This window comes from Bos indicus x Bos taurus, chromosome 6 (assembly GCF_003369695.1).
Source record: "Bos indicus x Bos taurus breed Angus x Brahman F1 hybrid chromosome 6, Bos_hybrid_MaternalHap_v2.0, whole genome shotgun sequence".
Taxonomy (NCBI): domain Eukaryota; kingdom Metazoa; phylum Chordata; class Mammalia; order Artiodactyla; family Bovidae; genus Bos; species Bos indicus x Bos taurus.
In genome coordinates, this window is record NC_040081.1 from 42,203,253 (window position 1) to 42,225,766 (window position 22,514).

The 22,514-nt window shown below is 39.4% G+C and overlaps 1 protein-coding gene across 2 annotated transcripts in view; it reads right to left on the minus strand.

Moving 5' to 3' along the window:
* The window catches only part of ADGRA3 (adhesion G protein-coupled receptor A3), a 132,304-nt gene that overhangs the window by 37,607 nt on the left and 72,183 nt on the right, over nucleotides 1-22,514 (minus strand). For both annotated transcript variants that reach the window (XM_027544170.1, XM_027544171.1), the window contains exons 9-12: nucleotides 21,927-22,128; nucleotides 20,545-20,700; nucleotides 9,694-9,855; nucleotides 6,742-6,945 (exon numbers count right to left, since the gene is read on the minus strand). In XM_027544170.1, the coding sequence (XP_027399971.1) occupies nucleotides 6,742-6,945; nucleotides 9,694-9,855; nucleotides 20,545-20,700; nucleotides 21,927-22,128 (724 nt within the window). The remainder of the gene's footprint in view (nucleotides 1-6,741; nucleotides 6,946-9,693; nucleotides 9,856-20,544; nucleotides 20,701-21,926; nucleotides 22,129-22,514) is intronic.

The following is a 22,514-nucleotide window of genomic DNA, read 5'->3' on the forward strand; positions in this document are numbered from 1 at the left end:
ATTACTATAAATAAAGCTAGTGGAGGTGATGGAATTCCAACTGAGCTATTTCAAATCCTAAAAGATGATGCTGTGGAAGTGCTACACTCAATATGCCAGCAAATTTGGAAAACTCAGCAGTGGCCACAGGACTGGAAAAAGTCAGTTTTCATTTAAATCCCAAAGAAGGACAATGCCAAAGACTGTTCAAACTACCGTACAACTGCGCTCATTTCACATGCTAGTAAGGTTGTGATCAAAATCCTTCAAGCTAGGTTTCAGCAGTATATGAATTGAGAACTTCCAGATATACAAGCTGGATTTAGAAAAGGAAAAAGAACCAGAGATCAAATTGCCAACATCTGCTGGATCATGGAATAACCAAAGGAATTCTAGAAAAACATCTACTTCTGCTTCACTGAATACATGAAAGCCTTGATTATGTGAATCTCAACAAACTATGGAAAATTCTTAAAGTGATCAGAACATCAAACCACCTTACCTGTCTCCTGAGAAACCTGTATGCAGGTCAAGAAGCAACAGTGAGAACCTTACATGGAACAATGAACTGGTTCAAACTTGGGAAAGGAGAATGTCAAGGCTGTATACTGTCACCCTGCTTATTTAACTTCTATGCAGAGTACATCATCCAAAATTGGCAGGCTGGATGAATCACAAGCTGGAATCAAGATTGCTGGGAAAAATATCAACAACCTCAGATATGCAGATGCTACCACTCTAATGGTAGAAAATGAAGAGGAACCAAAGAGTTTCTTAATGAGAGAGAAAGAGGAGAGTGAAAAAGCTGGCTTAAAACTCAGCATTCAAAAAACTAAGAACATGGCTTCTGGTCTCATCACTTCATAGCAAACAGAAGAGGAGAAAGTGGAAGCAGTGACCGATTTTATTTTCTTTGGTTCCAAAATCACTGTGGATGGTGACTGCAGTCATGAAATTAAGACGCTTGCTCCTTGAAAGGAAATCTATGACAAACCTAGACAGCGTATTAAAAAAAAAAGCAGAGACACTTTACCAAGAAAGGTCTGTATAGTCAAAGCTATAGTTTTTTCAGCAGTCATGTATGGATGTGAGAGTTGGACCACAGAGAAGCCTGGGCGCCAAAGAATTGAGGCTTTTGAACTATGGTTTTGGAGAAGACTCCTGAGAGTCCCTTGCCCTGCAAGGAGCTCAAACCAATCAATCCTAAATAAAATCAACCCTGAATATTCTTTGGAAGGGCTGATGCTGAAGCTCCAATACTTTGGCCACCTGATGCAAAGAGCCGACTCAGTGGAAAAGTCCCTGCTGCTGGAAAGGACTGAAGACAAAAGAAGGGGGCGACAGAAGATGAGATGATTAGACAGCATCACTGACTTAAGGGTAAGAATATGAGTAAACTCCAGGAGACAGGGGAGGACAGAGGACCCTGACATGCTGTAGTCCATAGTGTCGCAAAGAAATAGACAGGACTAAGCAACTGAAGAACAACACTATTTTTTAGGCATAATCAATCACACATTTAATAGACCACAGTATAGTGTAAATGTAACTTTTATATGCACTGGGAAACCACAAACTCATGTAACTCACTTTATTACAATATTTGTTTTACTGCAATGATCTGGAATCGAACCTACAATATTTCAAAGATCTGCTTGTACTGTTGCAGGGTAGCAGGTGTTATCTGAAGGCTGGGGAGAGAAAATGCCTTGAAGTAACTGACTTACCAACAATCATCTACAACCTCACGTTCTGACTTTCACAGTTCAGAATTAGTTTTAAATAATCAAAACTGACAAACTATAAACACACATGAAATTAATGTCATCACTGAGCTCTTATCATGAATTTATTTGCATGCATTTTTGCTTATTTAGAATGACACTACGAAGAACATGGTTAAGTATCTTAAGGGAGGTTAACTCAAATATTTCCATTAGATTTTATCATTCCTTGTGAAATCTGGACTCCAAAAACTACGTAATTGAGAAATTAAAATTTTTTGAAATCCTAATTTTGTTTAAGTCTCTAGAATTTTAACAATAAAATTAGAATGAGTCAAAGAGCTAGCTGACTGAAACAGTAATTTGTTCAAGTTTTCTTGACTATCTATTCACTGGATTTTAAACAGATAGGTGTTCAGATACATCCTAATTATTTTCTTATGTATAATTAGTTATTAACTGCATTCTATCTTTTGATTATCTCACTACTGAAGATTAACAAGGATTATGCTTGCCTTTAGAATTTTTTTAACTGACTTCACTAATTAAGTTTGGCCGTTAATTTTTATTCAATGATGTTTATTAGATGTTTCATTCCTCTACTCATGGCGCTGTGCAGAATCTGGAGATAAACAATGAAATAAGCCATGGTCCCTGACCTCAAATATTCAAAATTTAGCAAGGAAGAGACAACAACAATAATACAACAATACAAGCTTAACGTTTATTAAGTGCTAGACCTGTACACACACTGCTGTGTGTGTCTACGTATTTGCCTCATTAAACCCTCTCAATAACCTTTTGAGTTTAACACCACTTCATGATTCCTATGTAAGAGAAAGGAACTGACATTCAGAGAAGTTAAGGTACTTGCCCAAGTTTGCACAGCTTTTAAGTCGAGGAGCAGAACATGAACACATTTTAGTAGCCATATCTTCTAGCTTCTAACTCAACTCACCAGCATATCAGCTTCTATTTATTCCAGACAATGAACAAAGCACTACAAACTAATGGCCACAATGAATTCTGTCTGAGGAAAAAAAGGAAGCTGCCGTCTGAGCTGGTTCTTAGAAGAGAGTAACAGGGATTTCCCTGAGCAGGGGGGTGACTGAGGGCATGAAAAGGGGCACATGTGAAGGAAGGAAGCGTGAAGATGTACACAACTGCCTTGGAAATGAAAACTTTATTTGGGCTAAAGCCCTCGATGGGACAACAGAAACGTGAGATACATAAAGAAAACCTGATTTCCAAATTCCTGCCAAGAAAATTTTAAAGAACTAATTCCTTCTGGCTACATTAACAATTGAATTCAAAACACCAACAGTTACTAAAAGCTCTTAATATTTAACAAAAAATAGGCAATATTTTGTGATGCTAACAAATCTGACTTATGGTACCAACAGTGGAAGGAAGCATTTGGTAAAGAAAAATTTTAGATCAGGTGCTGAAAGAGTCACACCACAGGTAATTCAATCTCCAAATGGTTGAACGACTGAGGGCCAGCACTGGAGTTCATCAATGACGTAAAGAGCAGCTCTGACCTCAAGCAACCCTCAGTCCAGTGCAGGAATAAGAAGCCCATCGGGCCCCTGTGTGTAACATGCGATGACAGAGAGATGAGCAGAGTGAGGAAGAGAAATGAAGATGAGGATGGGAGAGGCAAGGATTGACCAGATGGAATTAGTTAGGATTCTCGAAGGTTACGTCTTTCTGCTGGGTGTTATCACAGAACCAAGCAGCTGGGGAAGGGAGGGGAGTAGAGAAGCAGGGATTCTAGTAGAAGAATTAGCATGAGCCTGGCCTAAGTAAAATTGGTCAGTGGTTGGAAGAAGACAACAAAGGAAGTTTTCTTTTACTAGACAAGGGCAGATAAATGCCAAATTATTAAGTTAACTGACAGCCAGCCTCCTTAAAGGACATGAAGAATTTATCGTGGGATCTGCAAGAGTCATCTCCATGTTGGACAGATCCAGGGATAACATTCACAATCAAAGAGTATGAAGAGAGGGGAAGGTCCTATAGGTCCTTGGTTCTGCAGGTCCTTCAGTTGCTAAAGGGTGGACAGACTGGAGAGTATCCAGAATGTCAGCTGTGGAGGGACTCAGGAGACGGGGGTTGGGGTGGGGGCCGGGGGTGGGGGGTGTGGCTGGCGGTGCGGGGCCACGGCACAGCTATTCACTAAAGGGTAAGGAAGCACTTCAGTATTTTACTAACTGCCATGGTTGGATTGGTATGCATTGGCTGAATGCAGACCAACCTGTATGAAAAACATGGATTTTTTTTAATCAATTTATTTTAATTAGAAGATAATTACTTTATAATATTTTGATGGATTTTGTCATATATACATCAAAATGAATTGGCCATAGGCATACATGTCTCCCCCCATATCCTGAAACCACCCCCGCAACCTCCATCCCCACCCAATCCCTCCAGGTTGTCACAGAGCACCAGTTTTGGGTGCCCTGCTTCAGAAAAGCATAGATTTTTAAGAAGAACCTGGAAACACAAGAGACTAAACAGAAGCTCACAATGGTATGGGCAATACAGAATGAAAGTCCAAACTGGGCTGTGATGGAATAAAGAGAGTAAAGACAGGACAAATAGAGATTCAAAAAATATGTAGAAAACAACTCCAGTTAGGCTCCTACAGCTAAGGACTGCCTTCTTAAGGGTTTAACTTTATATGCTAGCGTGTTCTCCCATCCAAGGGCAATACAATCAATTATGACATCTTCAGGATGTCTAGTTAGTCCACTGATGGCATTAAAAAAAAAAAAAAAAGCACAAGCAAAGAGAGTAAAAACTGCCATAATATAAAGTCTAAAATGTAAAAGTTTTCTGTTAAAATGCTAAGGCATTTTGCATTGTCAATGCAAAATTTTTTAACTGACTTTTGTATCACGAAGGATATGGTCCTTTTTCACTCGGTATAAGCATGTCCATCTATGAAGCATGAATAATAGTGTGATGCATCCTTGGTTTCTGGCCACAAGATGATCTTAAAATGATGGAACAGTATGAAATTGACAAATTTAAGAGTGTTCATTTAAAGCTTTCTACTTCAGCAGGTAGAACCCTCCTTACCCAGAGGGGTAGGTTGTGAAATTGATGAAATGTTGAGTTTCATCATTTTTAATCCCTTCCTACCAACTGTGATCATCTAAGATAGAAGGGTTCATCAATTTTAAGTGTTCCTCAATGACACACACCCCTCTCTCGTGGGCCTGTGTGTGATGCTGTTTCGATGCCTTTTGCAGTACGTTTTTACCAATACTACACTCTAAGCAAAGGAGCAGACATTAAGGAGTTGCACTGCTAGGTGCAAACACTCTCCAAGAGTCAAGAGTAATAAATACATCTTGCTAATATTCCTCTGAATATATTATCATTAGACATTCTGATATAGTTGAGATAGCTGTCTTGGGCAGTGGGAGAAGTTAAGATTATTTCTAAATTAGGCAAACTGGCTGTCCTTATGGAGGTCACAAGTGTAAAGCGTGACTCCAAACCCACTCCAGTATTCTTGTCTGGAGAATCCCACGGACAGAGGAGCCTGGCAGGTTCCCAATCCACAGGATTGCAAAAGTTGGACATGATTTAGCGACTAACCCACCATCAGACTAAACCACTCAAGTATGACAAAATATATTAATTCTTCATTTATCCATTCACTCATTCATTCAATATTCATTGCATTTCCAGTGTACCAGGACACCTAAGACCTATTTGATTATTATCAGGCATTAAGACTGGAATGGATGGAATATTGTTTACAATATAATTAAGAAACAAACTATAAAAAAAGAAAAGTACTGTGTAATTAAAAACCACCAAGAACACAATTACACATAGCCATACAAAACTCAATGAAAAAAACACAGCTCCATTAGGGTGTCAAACTGTACTTCCAACATTTGCTTCAATGTAGTTTAATAAAACACGCCTAAACCCCCAATTTTAAAAACCAATAAAAATGCTTTTAATTTTGCTTGCTGCAGTGAAGTCGCTCAGTCATGTCCGATTCTTTGCAGCCCCATGGACTGTAGTCTACCAGGCTCCTCCATCCATGGAATTTTCTAGGCAAGAGTACTGGAGTGGGTTGCCATTTCCTTCTCCAGAGGATCTTCCTGACCCAGGGCTCAAACCCTGGTCTCCCACATTGCAGGAAGATGCTTTACCATCTGAGCCACCAGGGGAGCCCCAATTTACAAACACACATGTGTGTGCACTTCTGTGCAAAAAATCTTGATATACAGATGGCTTGATTAAATGCCTGGACTTTCCCATTAGGCCCAGGAGCACAGAGCCACAGGCACCAAATACTTTTAGGAAGTCTACAGAAACGTCTTCATGTCTTTAAAATCAGCAGCATAAAAATGAACTTTAAAGTCAAAGAAAATGTCTCAATATGTAACTAATATATTCATGCTTTTACCACTCCAGTCATAAAATTTAATTTTGATATATTCATATGCAGAAAGGGGTCCAGAGGGCAAAAATGCCTAGGCCCATGAAAGCCATGATGTGTTCCTTCTTGGTCTGAATTTCTTTCAAAACAAGAACAAAGGCAATTCTAATACACTTCTCCCTCCCAACAACCTTTCATAAGATTATTTTTGCAAAGCAGAGCACTTAAGTGCAGCACCCTCCATACCCTCGAAGGACTGATTCCAGGATCCTCTCGGATACCAAAACCTGTAGATGCTCAAGTCTCTTATTTAACATGGCATAATATCTGTATATAACCTAGGCACACCCTCTGGTATACTTACTTTAAATGATGTCTAGATTACTTAAAATACCTACTGTGAGTGTTATACAAATAACTGTAAATATAATGTAAATCCTATGCAAATAGCTGCCAGCATGTAGCAAATTTAAGTTTTGCTTTTTGGAACTTTTCGGGATATTTTTTTAAATCGGATATTTTCAATCTGCAGTTTGGTTGAATCTGTAGATACAGAACCTATGGATATGGAGGTACTGTATTCTAATCTAACTACAAAGTCTTAAATGACTACAGAATATAACGTACCTTCAGAGCCAGACTTGAAAATGTATTCGAAACGTTGCACTTAAAGCTCAGCTGTTTATCCAGGTTTCCATCCAGATCTCGCCTCCCATAGTCAGAAAGGCCTGTCCGGTCAGTGGCTGCCACTTTCTGGAACACGGTACATGTCATCCCAGTGAAGCCAGTAGCCTTGATGACATAAGCTTCCAGAGCAATATTGGGTGAATACTTCAAAAGTCAATCAAACAGGAGTTACAAAAGATTTATAACATAGGGGGAAAAAGCACTTTCAAAGAGTTTAAAACACAAAATACTACATAAGCTAGAAGACAAAGCTTGAGCTCTTACTAAACAAAGACATTGTGTAGATAACTGGCAGAATCAAAAAAGATGCCAACTACAGAACGATGTCCTAAAATAGCAAGATACCCACGAAGAGGAAAAAAGTCATGAAGTATGGAAGATCAGATATAAATGAGAAGTCAATTAATAATTTGAAGAGTAGTTGCAGGAATCTATAAGTTGAAAATGGAAGTATCCTGATTAAAAAAAACAGCTGGAGAAATCAGTGGACCCCCTTAATGATCTTAGTGAAAGTGAAGTCGCTCAGTCGTGTCTGACTCTTTGGGACCCCATGGGATGTAGCCTACCAGGCTCCTCTGTCCATGGGATTTTCCAGGCAATAGTCCTGGAGTGGATTGCCATTTCCTTCTCCAGGGGATCTTCCCAACCCAGGGATCGAACCCGGGTCTCCTGCATTGTAGACAGACGCTTTACCGTCTGAGCCACCAGGGAAGTCATAATGATCTTAGTACACTTAAAAGCTGCCTTATTCAACGCTTCATAACATCTTTACACTTCTTCCTTTCACAGGAACATCAACACTTAGCATTAAGTTTCACCAATAAAATCTTTACACAGACTCATGGCAAAGTTTTCTTCAGAAAAGGAAGGGAGGTGCTAGTCCAAATAGAAATAAATGAACAGATTCTGAAGGGAGAATTAGGCCAGAAAAGTCACCTGAAAAAGATGGCACCTGTCCTCACAATGTTAAGCAATGCAAGAGTGTGACTGAACTTGCGAGTCTATCAAAACCCACGGTCTGCCGATACAAACAACCAACCACCCATGTCCAGGAGTTTCTGGCACCACTCCCGCCTGTTAGAACCACGACAGAGCTAACATAAGAAGTGACAGGCTGACCGGTTTCTTTCACATCCAGCAAGATGACAGGATGTGCGGTAAACTCCTTCCTTTAAGGATGGTAAATTCTACGTTTACTATGGAAGCAGGGCACCATTCTAAGTGCCACATGTGGACAAAGTTCTCCTTTAAACATTTTTTTTTTTTTAATATTGGACCTTCATGTAAGGTGTCCAGAATCTATCAGGAAGATTAAAATTTTTAAATATAAGAAGGTAGAATTTTTTCAAGTACCATATATATAGTAGAATATATCTGGTGGTTCCCCAAATTTTTAAGAGTAAGAAATCTTTGCATTTAGTTTTGCCCCAGAGATGACACAGTGTGAAAAATCGTACTAAATTCAATCATACTTACCAGCAAATTGTATTTGAAATTTTTTATTAATCAAAGACACATTATAATTATGATAAACATGTAAAACCTCAGTTGAAAGAAAACTGCCATTTTGAAGTGCCCTTGAAGCCATGTCCTAAGTAGATATATTGTTTCTCAGGAACTTTTTATACTTTGAAGTGGTGTACAAATACCCCCTACACCCTCTATTATACCTGTGGGTTCTCAGGAGAATGAAGGAAGCTCTTTGTGCTGAGTAATAAGCAAGGCTGAAGCATAGGATGGAAATGGGTTTAAATGATCTGGGAGGACCAAGTGTGGCCCCCAAACTGGCAAGCTCATTTCAAGTAAGGTCATAGAGAGCACCTACCCTAAACTATGTTGTCCTGACAGGAGCCAGTCTAGGCCTCCATTCTGTTTATTATTTAAGAAAGTAATACTAAACTTAAGTGAACAAAAGGATCAATAAAACACGGTCTCATCAAAAAGGTTCCATCAGTTAAAGACAGTAATTTTGAATTGTATAAAATCACAGGAGGAAGTAGAAAACATTCAACGAACCCACTAAAATAGTTAGAAAATGAAGATCATGGGCCAGAGCAGAATATGACTGCTAAAAGAATAAAATAAAGCATTATTTATCATAGTTCCCACATTTATCATATCTACATTTTAGAACAAAAAAAGCAAGCAGTACACCAAGAAACTCTACCCAAACAAAATTTAAGATTATTTAACACAGTGATCATTGCTGTTGGTTAGTCACTAAATTGTGTCCAAGTCTTTTATAACCCTCTGGACTGTAGCCCGCCAGGGTGCTCTGTCCACGGGATTTCCCAGGCAAAAATACTAGAGTGGATTGCCACTTCCTTCTCCAGGGGATCTTCCCAACCCAGAGATCGAACCCGCATCTCCTGCACTGGCAGACGGATTCTTTACCACTGAGCCACCAGGGAAGCCCAAGAGTGGTTATTACATATAAATCACTCACTTCCCCCAAAGTGGAACTGACTGAAAAATGTCAATAGGTTCACAAGAGTTGGGGGAATCCTAGCTCCCTTTTGAAATTGAAACCTGGGCAAGCAATCAAGCACTGTCTCAAAACATCCTTCAGGGCCCAGAAGACAATATCAGCTAGGATGCACGACGGGCATGTGGCAGGAGGGCAAGGCTATGGTGTTCTTATTTGTGTTGTGGAAAGTTTCAGAGGATGAGATGGTGGTAACTGTTCAAATTACAAATTAAGCCCAGTTACCAAGAAAACAGACTATTCAGAAGCAAAACTGTCTTTTTAAATGTCTGAGAACAGTAAATTCTGTAATAATCAGCAGTGACAAAATACTCACCCCATAATGGCGATGAGACCTATCTATTTTGAGGTTAGAGCTGCTTTCAATGAACCTTTTCCTTAGAAATCTAGGATAACGTGACACTTACTGTTGAATAAACATGAGCTCCGTTTGCCAGTCGGTATGTGGCGATGCGCTGCAGACACTGAACGATTCTACTGCAGGCTTTGGCCTCCCTCTGCGCCAGCCCCAGGACGCGTTCATCAGCCAACATGATGTTACTTGCAATGTCAACCATCACATCGCCAAGCTAGCAGGCATGCAGGAGAGAAAAGGAAGATCTTTAAAGCCCACACAGGAGGCTTTACATCATCAAAATCCTAATGAGACACTAAGCTGGGCATTCAGTCTAAATTTCCACAGGAAAACCCAACAGGCACTTGACTCATTTCTCATTAAGGCATCTTCAGATAGGAAGAGCACAGTCATTATAACCATTTGGTAACATTTAGCTCAAAACAGTGTATTCACGTAACCACCAAATCATCAGGGAAAAGAGTGACATGTAGTACTTAAACTGATAGGTTGGGGGGTGCAGTCAGGGAGTCGGGGGAGAAAGGCATTTATATTAATCAAGGGGAAGAAAATTACATGATTCTCAGAATAAACAGATCTCCACTCTGGAAAAACACTTATCTTCTTTTTGCATAAGTATTACTTAATATGATCAAGAAGTATCTGGCACAACATTAAATCAACTATACTTCAGTTAAATTTAATTAAAAATTAAAGAACATACTGGTGACCTCTTTAGCATCCTGTCATGTTTAAAACCCTAGGTATGTCCAACTACTGTGAGTTCTCTGTATGCGCTGGGCCATCACGTGAGTCTGTGCACACACGGTTCCCTTTATCTTTATCTTGAACAAGCTGCTTCTTCCCTGTCTCCCAACTCAAGGGATGCTTTTAGATTTACATGGTCAAAAAAACAAATGAATCCCAATAAGTGTCCACTTTTCCACTGCTTGTTTGTTTCATTTCCTGAATTATTTTCATTAGCTCAGTCCGTAACTTACAGATGTAAACATCTGTCAGGCAACACCAGTGAAATATCAATGGGCTGTCGTTGCTGGTGACTTGTATGTCTCATTTCAGAAAAGTGCACTGAACAGTCCAGGATAAGGAGAAAGCCTGTTGCCAGGAGGGTCTACTATTGAGCAAACCATTCACAAGAGCTAGAGCACACAAGCATTCTGGAGGTAGCACTGGAGGGCTGACAAGCTGGCAGGTCCTCTAACCAAGAAAAAAGCCTCAAACGCCCCAAAGCCAAGCCAGACTGCCAAGGCCATTTCAGCAGATGTCTTTTCATCACCCCAGAAGAGTCCAGCTGAGCTTTTCAACCCTGTTCTGTCTCCAATACTCTTCCCAGGGTGTGTAATTATGAGGGCTGAGGTGGGTCTGGAAAAAGATCAGTCCTTTCCACCCATGCTTCTTTTCAGGAAGAAGACAAGCCTGCGGAAATCTACCGGATTCCACCCCCGAGCCATGGAGCAGGGCTGGCACCTCCCGTACCTTCCTTTATTTGTGAAACAAGGATAATAACCATCCTGTCTTTTCTGAATGTTGTGAAGATTAAGCTCCACTAATAACTATAAGGCTCCTCAAACTATGCCTTGCACATGGCAGGCATTCAAAACACAGCTCTAATTTTACTGCTCCCTTTTTTTTTCCATTTCCATCCCAAAATAAGTCTTTCTGAGAATGACAGGCTCTAGAAGTGTTAAGAGGGGTACATTTTTAAAGTCTACATGTTCATATATAAAGAGGAACAATGTACCCAGCAAAACTGCCTCTATCTCCTCCGTAAAGCCCCATCATCTTATCCAACTCAAATACAGTTAATTGACTTCATACTGCCGTTACCATCATGTGTCACAATTCTGTCCTTATTTTAATTCCAGTATAAACATCTTGGGGGCAGGGACAGCCCCCAATGTCCTACTTATATTCATACTCATTCATTAGAGTAACTCCTCGTATAAAAGCCAACAGCTATATAATACCCATTCACTCCCTGACTAAATATTTATTGAGGACCAAGGTGAGCCAGACACTATCCCCAAGCAATGGAGATACAGCAGTGAGAGAAACATAGAAGATATATTTTGGAGTTTGTATCTATCAAGAAAATATATAACAAGCAACTAAATACATTTTTTTTAAGTGACTAGGTTGTGATACCTGCAAGAGATGAAATAAACAGAGTAATAAATGACAGATAGTAATGGAATTTAACCGCAAAACCCAATTTTAATGGACTCACATATTCTCTCAAGAGGCAACTCATTCAAACCCAAGACATGAACAAGATCAACTGACAAAGAATGAAGAAGAACCTATAATCAAACTATGTAGAATCCTGAGTCTGTTCATTTGATACAATTTATGAAAACACCAGACTTCCCTGTGGCTCAGATGGTAAAGCGTCTTCCTACAATGTAGGAGACCGGGTTCAATCCTTGGTTCAGGAAGATCTCCTGGAGAAGGAAATGGCAAACCACTTGAGTATTCTTGCCTGGAAAATCCCATGGACGGAGAAACCTGGTAGGCTACAGTCCACAGGGTCACAAAGAGTCAGACACAACTGAGCGACTTCACTTTCTTTTCACTTTCATGAAAACACCAGCACCTCATAATATATTCCTAAAAACAATAGGTATGGGGGTAAATTTCACTTTAACAGAAGTGCTTATTTCTGGAGTTATGAAGATGGGTGGTGACGCCTGCATTTGTATATCAGCCACTTATACAGCAACTGGAATAATAACTACCACCTCTTAATGGCAATTCAGAGAAGCTAGAGAATTTGGTTACATTTTTACCTCTTATTCTTACCTTTCAAATTTGTATTTTCAAAACTGTATACAAAAATAAATAAGAGATGACACTGTATGATATGTTCTATAGCTATCAGAAAAGAAATGGCCATTGCCTGTAAAAATTTAAAAGATCAAATACAAGAAAATACCAATTCTCCTCCAAGGCCCTCCTCAAATATTTATGAAGTATTCAAAAAAATCAGCAATTTTACAACTAGCTTGGAAATTTCTTTACAAGTTCTACATGTATGGGCTTTATGAAACTCTAACATGAGACCTAACTGATACATCATCTCTTTTGAAAAGCTGTTTATTTTTTAATCAAGGAACTACAGCCATGGGTCACTAGATAATGCCAGCCAAGGAATTTGACATGTGTCAATAACTGTAAAACAACAAAAAAAAAGAAGTAGTAGTAGTATCTGTAAGAAAGTATAGAGCTAATAAAAGTGGTTGCCTTAGCTGAGGATAAGCTTTTTTTTTCCCATTATTTCATTATAAAAGGCTATGAATTAAAGAAACAGTTTTGTAGCCAAAATATCCCCTATAGCAAGCAATCATGAAACACTACATGCTTCTGGAGCTTGGTTATGGAAGTAGTTCTGAATCCTTCATGGTGGCAAAAAAGGACACAAAAAGAATAACAGTACATGAAAAATTACACCGGATTAAAAAAGCATCCCTGAAATGTGACACACAGGTACAGTTTAATAACCGTGACCAATGTGCGGGGAAGCACCGTATTTCTCTTCGACCGCATTCCCTGAAGGCCACGCCAGCCACGGAAGGGTCGGAGGAGTCATGCACCTGCTCTGCCATCTGTCATACCACAGGGCGAGGATCAAACGAAAACACTGTGAACGCACTTCATCCAAGATAAAAGGGGAGAGAAATGAAAATGCCACATTAACAACAATGAAACCATTAAATGTCATCTGTGGTAAGAGGCAGAATATTTCATGCTCTTTTCAATATTTATGTTTGCAATCCCGGGCAAAACTAGATTAAAATCACCTGTAAATTTCATGAATTTCTGATGTTGGTTCACATAACACACAACACATAAACTCAACTTGATGTATTTGATTTTAATGTAACAGGAGAATAAAATAACACTGCAGCGAGTATGCTTATGTGCCTTGGACTTAAGTTCTCCTGGGTTAAGAGTTCAACCATCCCTTACAAGTTAAATGTCCATAGCAAATTATTTATCCTCTCCAAGTCTCTGTTTGCCCATTTGCAAAATGAGACCAAGAACCCTATGAAAACTGTCTTTAAGAAAGACAGAGAGAGAGAGAACAGAAGGCAAATATCTTCATTAAGCAATTCATATAGTTTTTGAGAAAAGCCAAGAAATCTAGGCCCCTTCCCACATTCTTGTTTCAAGCACAAAGTCAGCAGGGGGTACCTCAGCAATTCTAATAACTAGAGAAGCAAAAATTAGAGACACATATACCACAGGGCAGTATGCTGAGAAGTTGTCTGGGGACAGCTGAGATGGAGATGAAAAGTCCAGAACTGACACACAGTTCAAACTCGACTAAATAATAACTCAGTTGATGTCATTATTTTAGTTCAAGTAAACTTCATGGTTTTTCCTAATTATAAATAGCTGTATTGATATCATTCCCATCTCAAAGTATGCTATATGCCCTGATTACTTTAATGAAGGAATTGCTCTGTTATGAAAGTAAATTTTTAAGAATGTGTTTATGGCATTATTAACCAGCTTCAGCATCCTGAGGGCCTGGGGACCCCAACTGAACGCTGCTCAGCTTGGTAAGTAGTCAGTGTTCGAAAGGTCCAAATGTGATGGTCATCAGATGAAAGCTCTGATGTCACTCTGGTACAAAAATAAAGAGGATGGCGATGGGAAAACAAGTGGGAAGGGGAAAAGATTGAAAACAATGTCACAGGGAATAAAAGTTGCATTTATTCTCTCTTGCCTTATAGAAAGTATCTGAAATAGCCTAACAATGTTTAAAAGATAATTCTTTTTAAATTAAAACATACATAGAGAGTGAGAAAGTGTGTTAAGTCACTCAGTCATGTCCAACTCTTTGCAACCCCACAAACTGTAGCCTGCCAGGCTCCTCTGTCCACAGAATTCTCTAGGCAAGAATACTGGAGTGGGTTGCCATTTCCTTCCTTTAGGGAATCTTCACAACCCAGGGATACACCCACAGTCTCCTGCATTGTAGGCAGATTCTTGACTGTCTGAGCCACCAGGGAAGTCCTGGTGGGAAACACAGGCTTAAAAAAAGACTCAAGTTAAAATACACATCAATGGCAGAGTTAATGGGACTGGGGAAAAACTGATTCTTGACGTGTTTCTAGTCAAGGCAGTGAAGATAACCGTTCAATTATTAATGAAAAGGAGAATATTTCCTCCAAGTAGACAGTCACTTTCATAAAGAAAATTCTTAGAACACGTGAAGAACACTATTAAAGAGATACCAAGTGAAATGCTCAACATCCTCAGCCATACCTTCACAACAAATGGCAAGGCTTAACTTGTACGATCCCTCCAACTCTCCCACTGGAAGCAGATCTTGTTTTTCCGATGACAAAACTGTACATGCATCTCCCTTTCTGGAAGCATGGAGGACTAAGTACTATGGACAATTCTCCTGATAAAAGTGAAAAATGGTAAAGGAAAAAAGTTACCTTTTAAATGCACCACTGACCATTCAGAAAACAAAGGCTCCACGAGAGGCCAACAGCAAAACAACAGGAATCCGAAGCGCTCTGCGGCTGAGCTCAGCTGACCACAGACTATGCTCTGACTTCCATGTAAGACCCAGGCCCTGCCAACACAGGCTAACAGGAGAAAACCACAGCATAAAGCTGATAAGCCAAAGGGAACACCAGCAGGGTCAGGGCCAAGCAGCATTAAACCAGCCTCCTGGAAGGAAGGGAATCGCAAGGAAACTTGAAACTTGCCCATCTTGACTTTGGCACAAGCTAGGAAAGAGGTAAAAAAATCTCTTCCCTGTCCATCTGTCAACACAAGTCGACCTTCACACAGGACTGAGAACAGAGTTCTCATTTTTTCTGTGGTCTGAGAAACCTCAAGCTGAGAACTACTTCCAATGTGACCCCCTAACACTGATATAGCCCCCCAGCACCTAGCAGAAGCACATAAGTATCACATCATACCATATATCATGTCATAATAATGACACATCATACCATTCTCATGAAGACCACTTGTCACCAACACGCATCAGCATAGTTCTGGAGGTCCTCACCGACGTATAACCAGAAAAACAGGATGTGTTTTATACGGAAACAGACAAACCAACTGTTATCTACTGTCTATGGACAAAACCGTCTGTCTAGAAAATCCCACAAAACCAACTAGAAAATTATATGAATGAATTTCATAAGGAAACCAGACACAAGGTCCACATTTAAAGAAAAATCATAATCAAGGAAAACTGAACACGGATTAGATATTTTATAATATTAAGGACTTGAGTTCATTTGGGTGATATAATAACCATATCATGGTTCTATTTTAAAGTTCCTTACAATTAAAAAAAAAAAATTATGGATGAAATATGACACCTAAAATGTGCTCTTAAATGTTCCGGCATTGAAAGACAGAAAGACACAGAGTAAGACAGAGACACACAGAGACACAGGGAGAGGGGAAGAGAGAAGGAAGGAGGGGCAGAAAACATAAAAAGCGTGGACAGGAGAGATGAAGCAAGACTGATAAGTGCCGAAAACTGTCGAAATTCAGTGAAAGGTAAAACAAGAGTGTTAATAGTAATATTCCTTCTCCTACATTTTAGGAATTTTCTAATAAAAAAAAAAGTGTCTGAAAAGTTTTTAAAAAGTTAAACCCAAATAGAACATTTTTTTAAAAAGAGGTAAGAATAGGAAAGAAATATACTACAGTGGTCCTCAATGTGGGAGAACTGGGTTCAATCCCTGGGTTGGGAAGATCCCCTGGAGAACGGAAAGGCTACCCACTCCAGTATTCTGGCCTGGAGAATTCCATGGACTACAGTCCATGGGGTTGCAAAGAGTCAGACACGACTGAGGGACTTTCACTTCACTTTACTTCACAGAGGTGCTCAAAGCCTGTGCCAAAGACGTTGCCCAGTATCACCTGGAATTTAGAGGAAATACGAATCCTCAGGCTTCCCACACCCGGAACCTGGTACCAATTGTGGGCCCCATGCAAGTTTGAGAAACCATGTTCTCAGAAGGATCAAAAAGCCAGAGGCTGGGTCTTTGAAAATATAAACAGTATCAGGAAGTCTGACAAGTAAGATCAAGGAAAAAAACATTAAAAACATTGAAAATAAAAAAGAAACTCGCCAGTACAGATGTGATTATACCTTAAAGTAAATAAATGAAAGAATTTTAAAAATTCTATACATAAAAATGTGAGGTGCATGCCTTACATATTTAAGACTAGAGCACAGTAAGAAAATTATAATACATAACTAACTCTAATCTTCATAGATGTTCTCATCTTTTAAAATGGATACATGCTTGTTTCCATAAGAGAAATCACTACAGTAAATATGGAACACACACTATCTGACAGAGAACCTTCGGCTCTTTTTAAAAGACCCCAGTAAATACCTCATTTAGATCTGGCGGTTTGATAGTTTTCAGCACCCACCCTAAGACAACAAGAGTACCAGCTTGTGTTGGCTAGACTCAATCCCAGGTTGTTTATGAAAAAATCCACAGCACAACAACTTTCTGGATATAATACAAAAATCAATTTAATTGCCCAATTATGCTATATGCATTTTAAGATACCTTAGCATAATTTTATGCAGTGTTAATTAACTTAAAATGGAGCCCTTAAGCCTTATGATTTCTTCTTAACATAGCAATAAACCGGGAAAGCTCTGGCCTGCAATTTTAAGCTTCCAAAGAATCAAATGTCTGTCACTGCATCAAAGGTAATCTTACATTTATATCTCAATTGTTCAATCCTGAATAATTTCCTGTTTTTTCTATTTATACTTAATAGGTTGCCATCATTTGTTTCCAAAGATAGTTAAAATTTCACCTTCTATGTCAGCCAGTGAAAGTGACAACAATCTCCTTCAAAGTAAGTTTTTAGATAAGTAACTAAAGCAGTCTGGTGGTATTTTTTTTAAAGGACTTCTCTCTTAGCTTCTGAGATCATAAGAATGTTACTTTTCAGAGCAGACACGTGTATGCCTATGGCTGATTTATGTTGATATATGGCAAAAATCATCACAATATTGTAAGTAATTATCCTCCAATTAAAATAAATAAATTAAAAAAAAGAAATTGTGAACGGCTATGTTATATATATACAACAAAGGTCCGTATAGTCAAAGCTATGGTTTTTCCTGTAGTCATGTATGGATGTGAGAGTTGGACATAAAGAAAACTGAGTCCCAAAGAATTGATGCTTTTAAACTGTGGTGTTGGAGAGGACTCTTTTGAGTCCCTTGAACTGCAAGAAGATCAAACCAGTCTCATATAGGAAATTGTTCCTGAATATTCATTGGAAGGATTAATGTTGAATTGAAGCTCCAATATGTTGGCCACCTGGCCACCTGATGCAAAGAACTGACTCACTGGAAAAGACTCTGATGCTGGGAAAGATTGAAGGCAAGAGAAGAAGGGGACGACAGAGGATGAGATGTGTGGATGGCATAACTGACTTGATGGACATGAGTCTGAGCAAGGTCCAGGAGCTGGTGATAGACAGGGAAGCCTGGCATGGTGCAGTCCGCGGGGTTGCAAAGAATAGGACACGACTGAGCGACTGAACTGCAACTGCATGTTGTGCATCTATAACAGAAAGTATTGCACATCAATTCAACTTCAAGTAAAATAGATAGATAAATGAAAATTCCTCACAAGTACAAAAAAAATGCTAATTTCTTAACCCTAAAAAATATGTCCTAGCTTTGCAATGATAAAAATAGTTTCACCTATATTCTCTCTTGCGTAAACAGTGAGTTTAACTGCAAGTTAAACAGGGCAAGCATCATGTCTCATTTTAAAAACAAAGGGTCCATGGTTAATAACTCACAAACCAGGTCCACTTCCAGTCTTCAACAAGATGCTTCCCCCTAAGAACATGACAAAGCAACAAAGATTCAGACCATTCTTCCCACACAGCAGCAACACAATGAAACGTACACCTCAGGGCACCACACTGCTGCTCCCGACCTGGGAAGTGTACAGAAGTCCCTCACACCAGAACAGGGCAGCAAGGGGGTAAACTCTGGTCTATCACACGATGGCAGGACCTTTCCCTATGTCCAGATTCCAAATGCCATTCCAATTACTCTAGTGACCTGAAACATCCAGCCTCCATGAATGACTTCTAATCATGTGGGCAGCTAACCTGTGATTATAATCAACAAGGGAGAGCAGGATTACCACAGAGCCAGGATTCACACGGCTCCTCCCAGCACCAGAAAAATTCATCATGGGAAGCGGGCTATGGCCCAAGGACAGAATCAAGCAAAGAACAATTCATTAGGAAACTAAGGCCTGAAGATTAGATAGCAACAGTGAAATGCCATGTCATCATTAGGTGGTCTGGTGTTCTGAATCCCATTTATAAGCATGTCACTACTTTCTTTCCTTTATCAGCTACACTACAGCAAGTAAAGTACCTAATGTACAGAGCTGCAATTTCAAAATTTATCACCAAAATGCCAGATATTAATAGGTACCACATGCAAAAAACTCCCTTGGTTAAATTATGTAGAGAAACAAGGGATATTCATTGGGTTGGCCAAAAGGTTCATTTGGGTTTATCCATACCACTGTGCGTAAAAAGCTGAATGAACTTTTTAGCCAAACCAATACCACCTTTTAGCACATTAACGAATCTGAGATGCCCCACATAAAGAAATATATTAAGACTTTGTTTAGTTCAGTGTCTTCCCCACAGTACTTTTGGAATACTATGACAGAGCAAAGCTCTTCTAGAAAGTAAATATGATACAGCAGAAAACTGCTGGATTAGACAACCAAAGTTCTCGAGTTGTTTTCAGCCCTGCATAGTTTAGCTCTAAAACCTTAGAGAAATTGTTTAATTTTCTTTAGGCTTCAGTGTATGACCTAATCTAGGTTTATTCTAGCTCAAAAATTCATTCTTATATGATTCCATCACAAGAGAAACAGTTTATATAAAAGCTCTCACCTGGCTGGAAATAAAGTTTAAGAACATGTTAATCTGCAGCTAAAAACTTATTCAAATCATTATTTGCTGCTCACTGATTCTGAAAACAGTAGTTGTCAATGTCTTCCCCTAAAGGGTATCATGTGGACAGGAATATCATAGTTTGAACATGGCCTCTTTTCAAAGTCACTAAATTTTCATGCCTCGTGTATCTTAATCATTTGGAATTTTGTTTTAAAAGTGCTAAAATAGTCTTACATTTTCTCTAGGACATTCCCAAAGCAATTTAACACAAGATCTGGGGAACTAAAACTCTCACGAAGAAGGATGAACAAGTGGGAGCGTGCTGTATGACACAGGGAACCCAAAGCCAGTGCTCTGTGACAACCGGGAAGGCTGCGGTGGGGAGGGGGTGGGAAGGGACACATCTACACATATGGCTGATTCATGTTGATATATGGCAGAAACCATCCCAATATTGTAATTACCCTCTAATTTAAAATTAAATTTAAAAAAATAAATAGAAGAACAAAAAAGATTCTACTTTCTGAACATTGTAAATTGTTAAGCATACAAAGACGTCTTCAATCAATAAATTTAAGTGGTGATTTTTAAAAAAAAAACAAAGAAGAAAGATGAAAACACACCAGTGGGGAGAAGGGAAATCCCAGTCAGCCTGAGAGATGCAGCCCGACTCACATACACCATGGATGCAGAAAAAGCTGCTTTCTCACAGGCTGGTTCTGCCCTACCCTGGTACCTTATTGCCAAGAACTAACAATCCACCTCTACTCCTCCCAACAAGTTCCCATGACAGATGGAGCATAGGTTTCTCAATGACAATTCTGGAAATTAAAAGGTATATTTAGTTCAAATACAGCAAACATAAGTAGGCTTTAAAAATAGAGAGTCAGCTCTATCACACGACCATTTGCTGACATACTATATGCTACAAATCTGAACCAGAAAATACCTCTTTTGATTTTTCCTCTTTGGTAAATCTTCCAAATTTCTCTATCATTTCAGCCACAAATATAACATCCATCTTGTCCGAAAAGTTGGCTGCTTCCACAGTGTAAGCTAATAACTGTCGGGCTGTAGCCACAGCGTTGGTAAGATTGAGGGGCATCTGTATTAAAAAGGCAAAAAAGAAGCACTTAGCAAGTGAAGTGAAAGTCGCTCAGTCGTGTCCGACTCTTTGTGACACCATGGACTGTATAGTCCATGGAATTCTCCAGGCCAGAATACTGGAGTAGGTAGCCTTTCCCTTCTCCAAGGGATCTTCCCAACCCAGGGATCGAACCCAGGTGTCCCACATTGCACCTTACCTTTGCATTTCAAAACATGGCAATTTCAAAACTCTTTATCACCGATTCACTACGACCTTCGCAAAATGCTTTTTCCAAAACTAAGACAAATTTTATTGGAAACTAACTGAAGGAATTTTCTTTTTTTAACTTAGAATGAAATAAAACAGCACATAAAAACACATCAGGGAGGGACTTCCCTGGTGGTCCAGTGGTTCTAATGCAGGGGATGTGGGTTTGATCCCTGGTCAGGGAACTAAGATCCCACATGCTACAGCACAGCCAAAAGATAAAAATAACAAAGTTAAAAGTTTAAAAAGAAAAAGAAAAATCAGGGAAGCGGCCTGCACCATCTCTTCATCTGTATCTATCCAAATCCTATATATAAATTCCAATTGCCTAGTAACACCTTTCCCAAGTATTCCAGCCAGGAGGGATCAACATCTCCCCTGGAACTCCTGCCACCTGGGAGTATGAACCACTTATTTAGCACTTATCTATACTGCCATGCACGGCCTGTAATGTTTTTCATTTGTTTATTATTGACTTAAACACAACTCAGCACCAACCATTACAAAAAGTGTATACCAGGTGCAAAGAAGCGTAAGAAAATGTGTGAAAGAAACCACCTGCCAGCTGCTTATAATCGGCTATGGTTTTAAAAAAGACATAGAAGCAGAGATGAGAAAAGGCACACTAAAAAGACAAGCACGACAAGGGATCTCTTGTGACAAAGGGATTATAAAAGGAACTGAAGAGGGGGCCTCCCAGGTGCTCTTGAAGAATGGTTGGGATTCTGTTTGGGGATACAGATGCTAAGTTATTCAAGCAAAGGCATAAAGCCAGGCCATACCTGGAAAGGAAGAGTAATGCCAGAGAGGGCTGTGAATACTGGTTGAGAAGAACAGGTCTGATCCCAAAGACACAGTCCACGAAAGTATAGACACCAAATCCTTACGCTTTACTAGTAGTAAAAAAAACTTATGTATTTGGTGTGAGCACCACGTCTTATTAGCAACCTCAGAAGATCTGAAGACTTTCCAGTTACCTGATTAAACATATAAAGAACTCTAGTGACATCGTTCGCATACTGGCAGCGGGAATAATCATCATCCGCCCAAAAGCCACCTCGATCACATCTGCGCCAGGCCTTTCTCTCATCCTGTGCGTTCCCAGGGTAGATCCCACTGCCGTGGGCGTTCCGAGTACACTGCAGATACGCGGTGATGCCCGCCAGTGTTCTGGGCCACCTAGAGAGACGAAGACACGAGAGAACCTACTCTGACACAGTAACAGCAGGGGAAAATCGAGGATCAGGACGTGTCACACGGAATCAGAGGAAAATCAAGAAGAAACAGAACTCCTTTGACAATAAAGGCAAAAACAAAAAAAGCTAAAATGAACTAAAACCATTGTAAGGTATCAGCTGAATAAATTTTAATGCCATAACAGAATATTTTCCTAAAATATTCTAAATACAACCACGGAAATTGTACCTTATCAAGCAGAAAAGAAAAATGGTGCACCAAATGGTCTTATGTTTCTTTAATTACTGTTACTGTATCGTTGGCTTATACAATCATTAGGTATATAGGGTCAGAATCTTTTCCAGTATGAATAGAATTTGGCCTTTCAC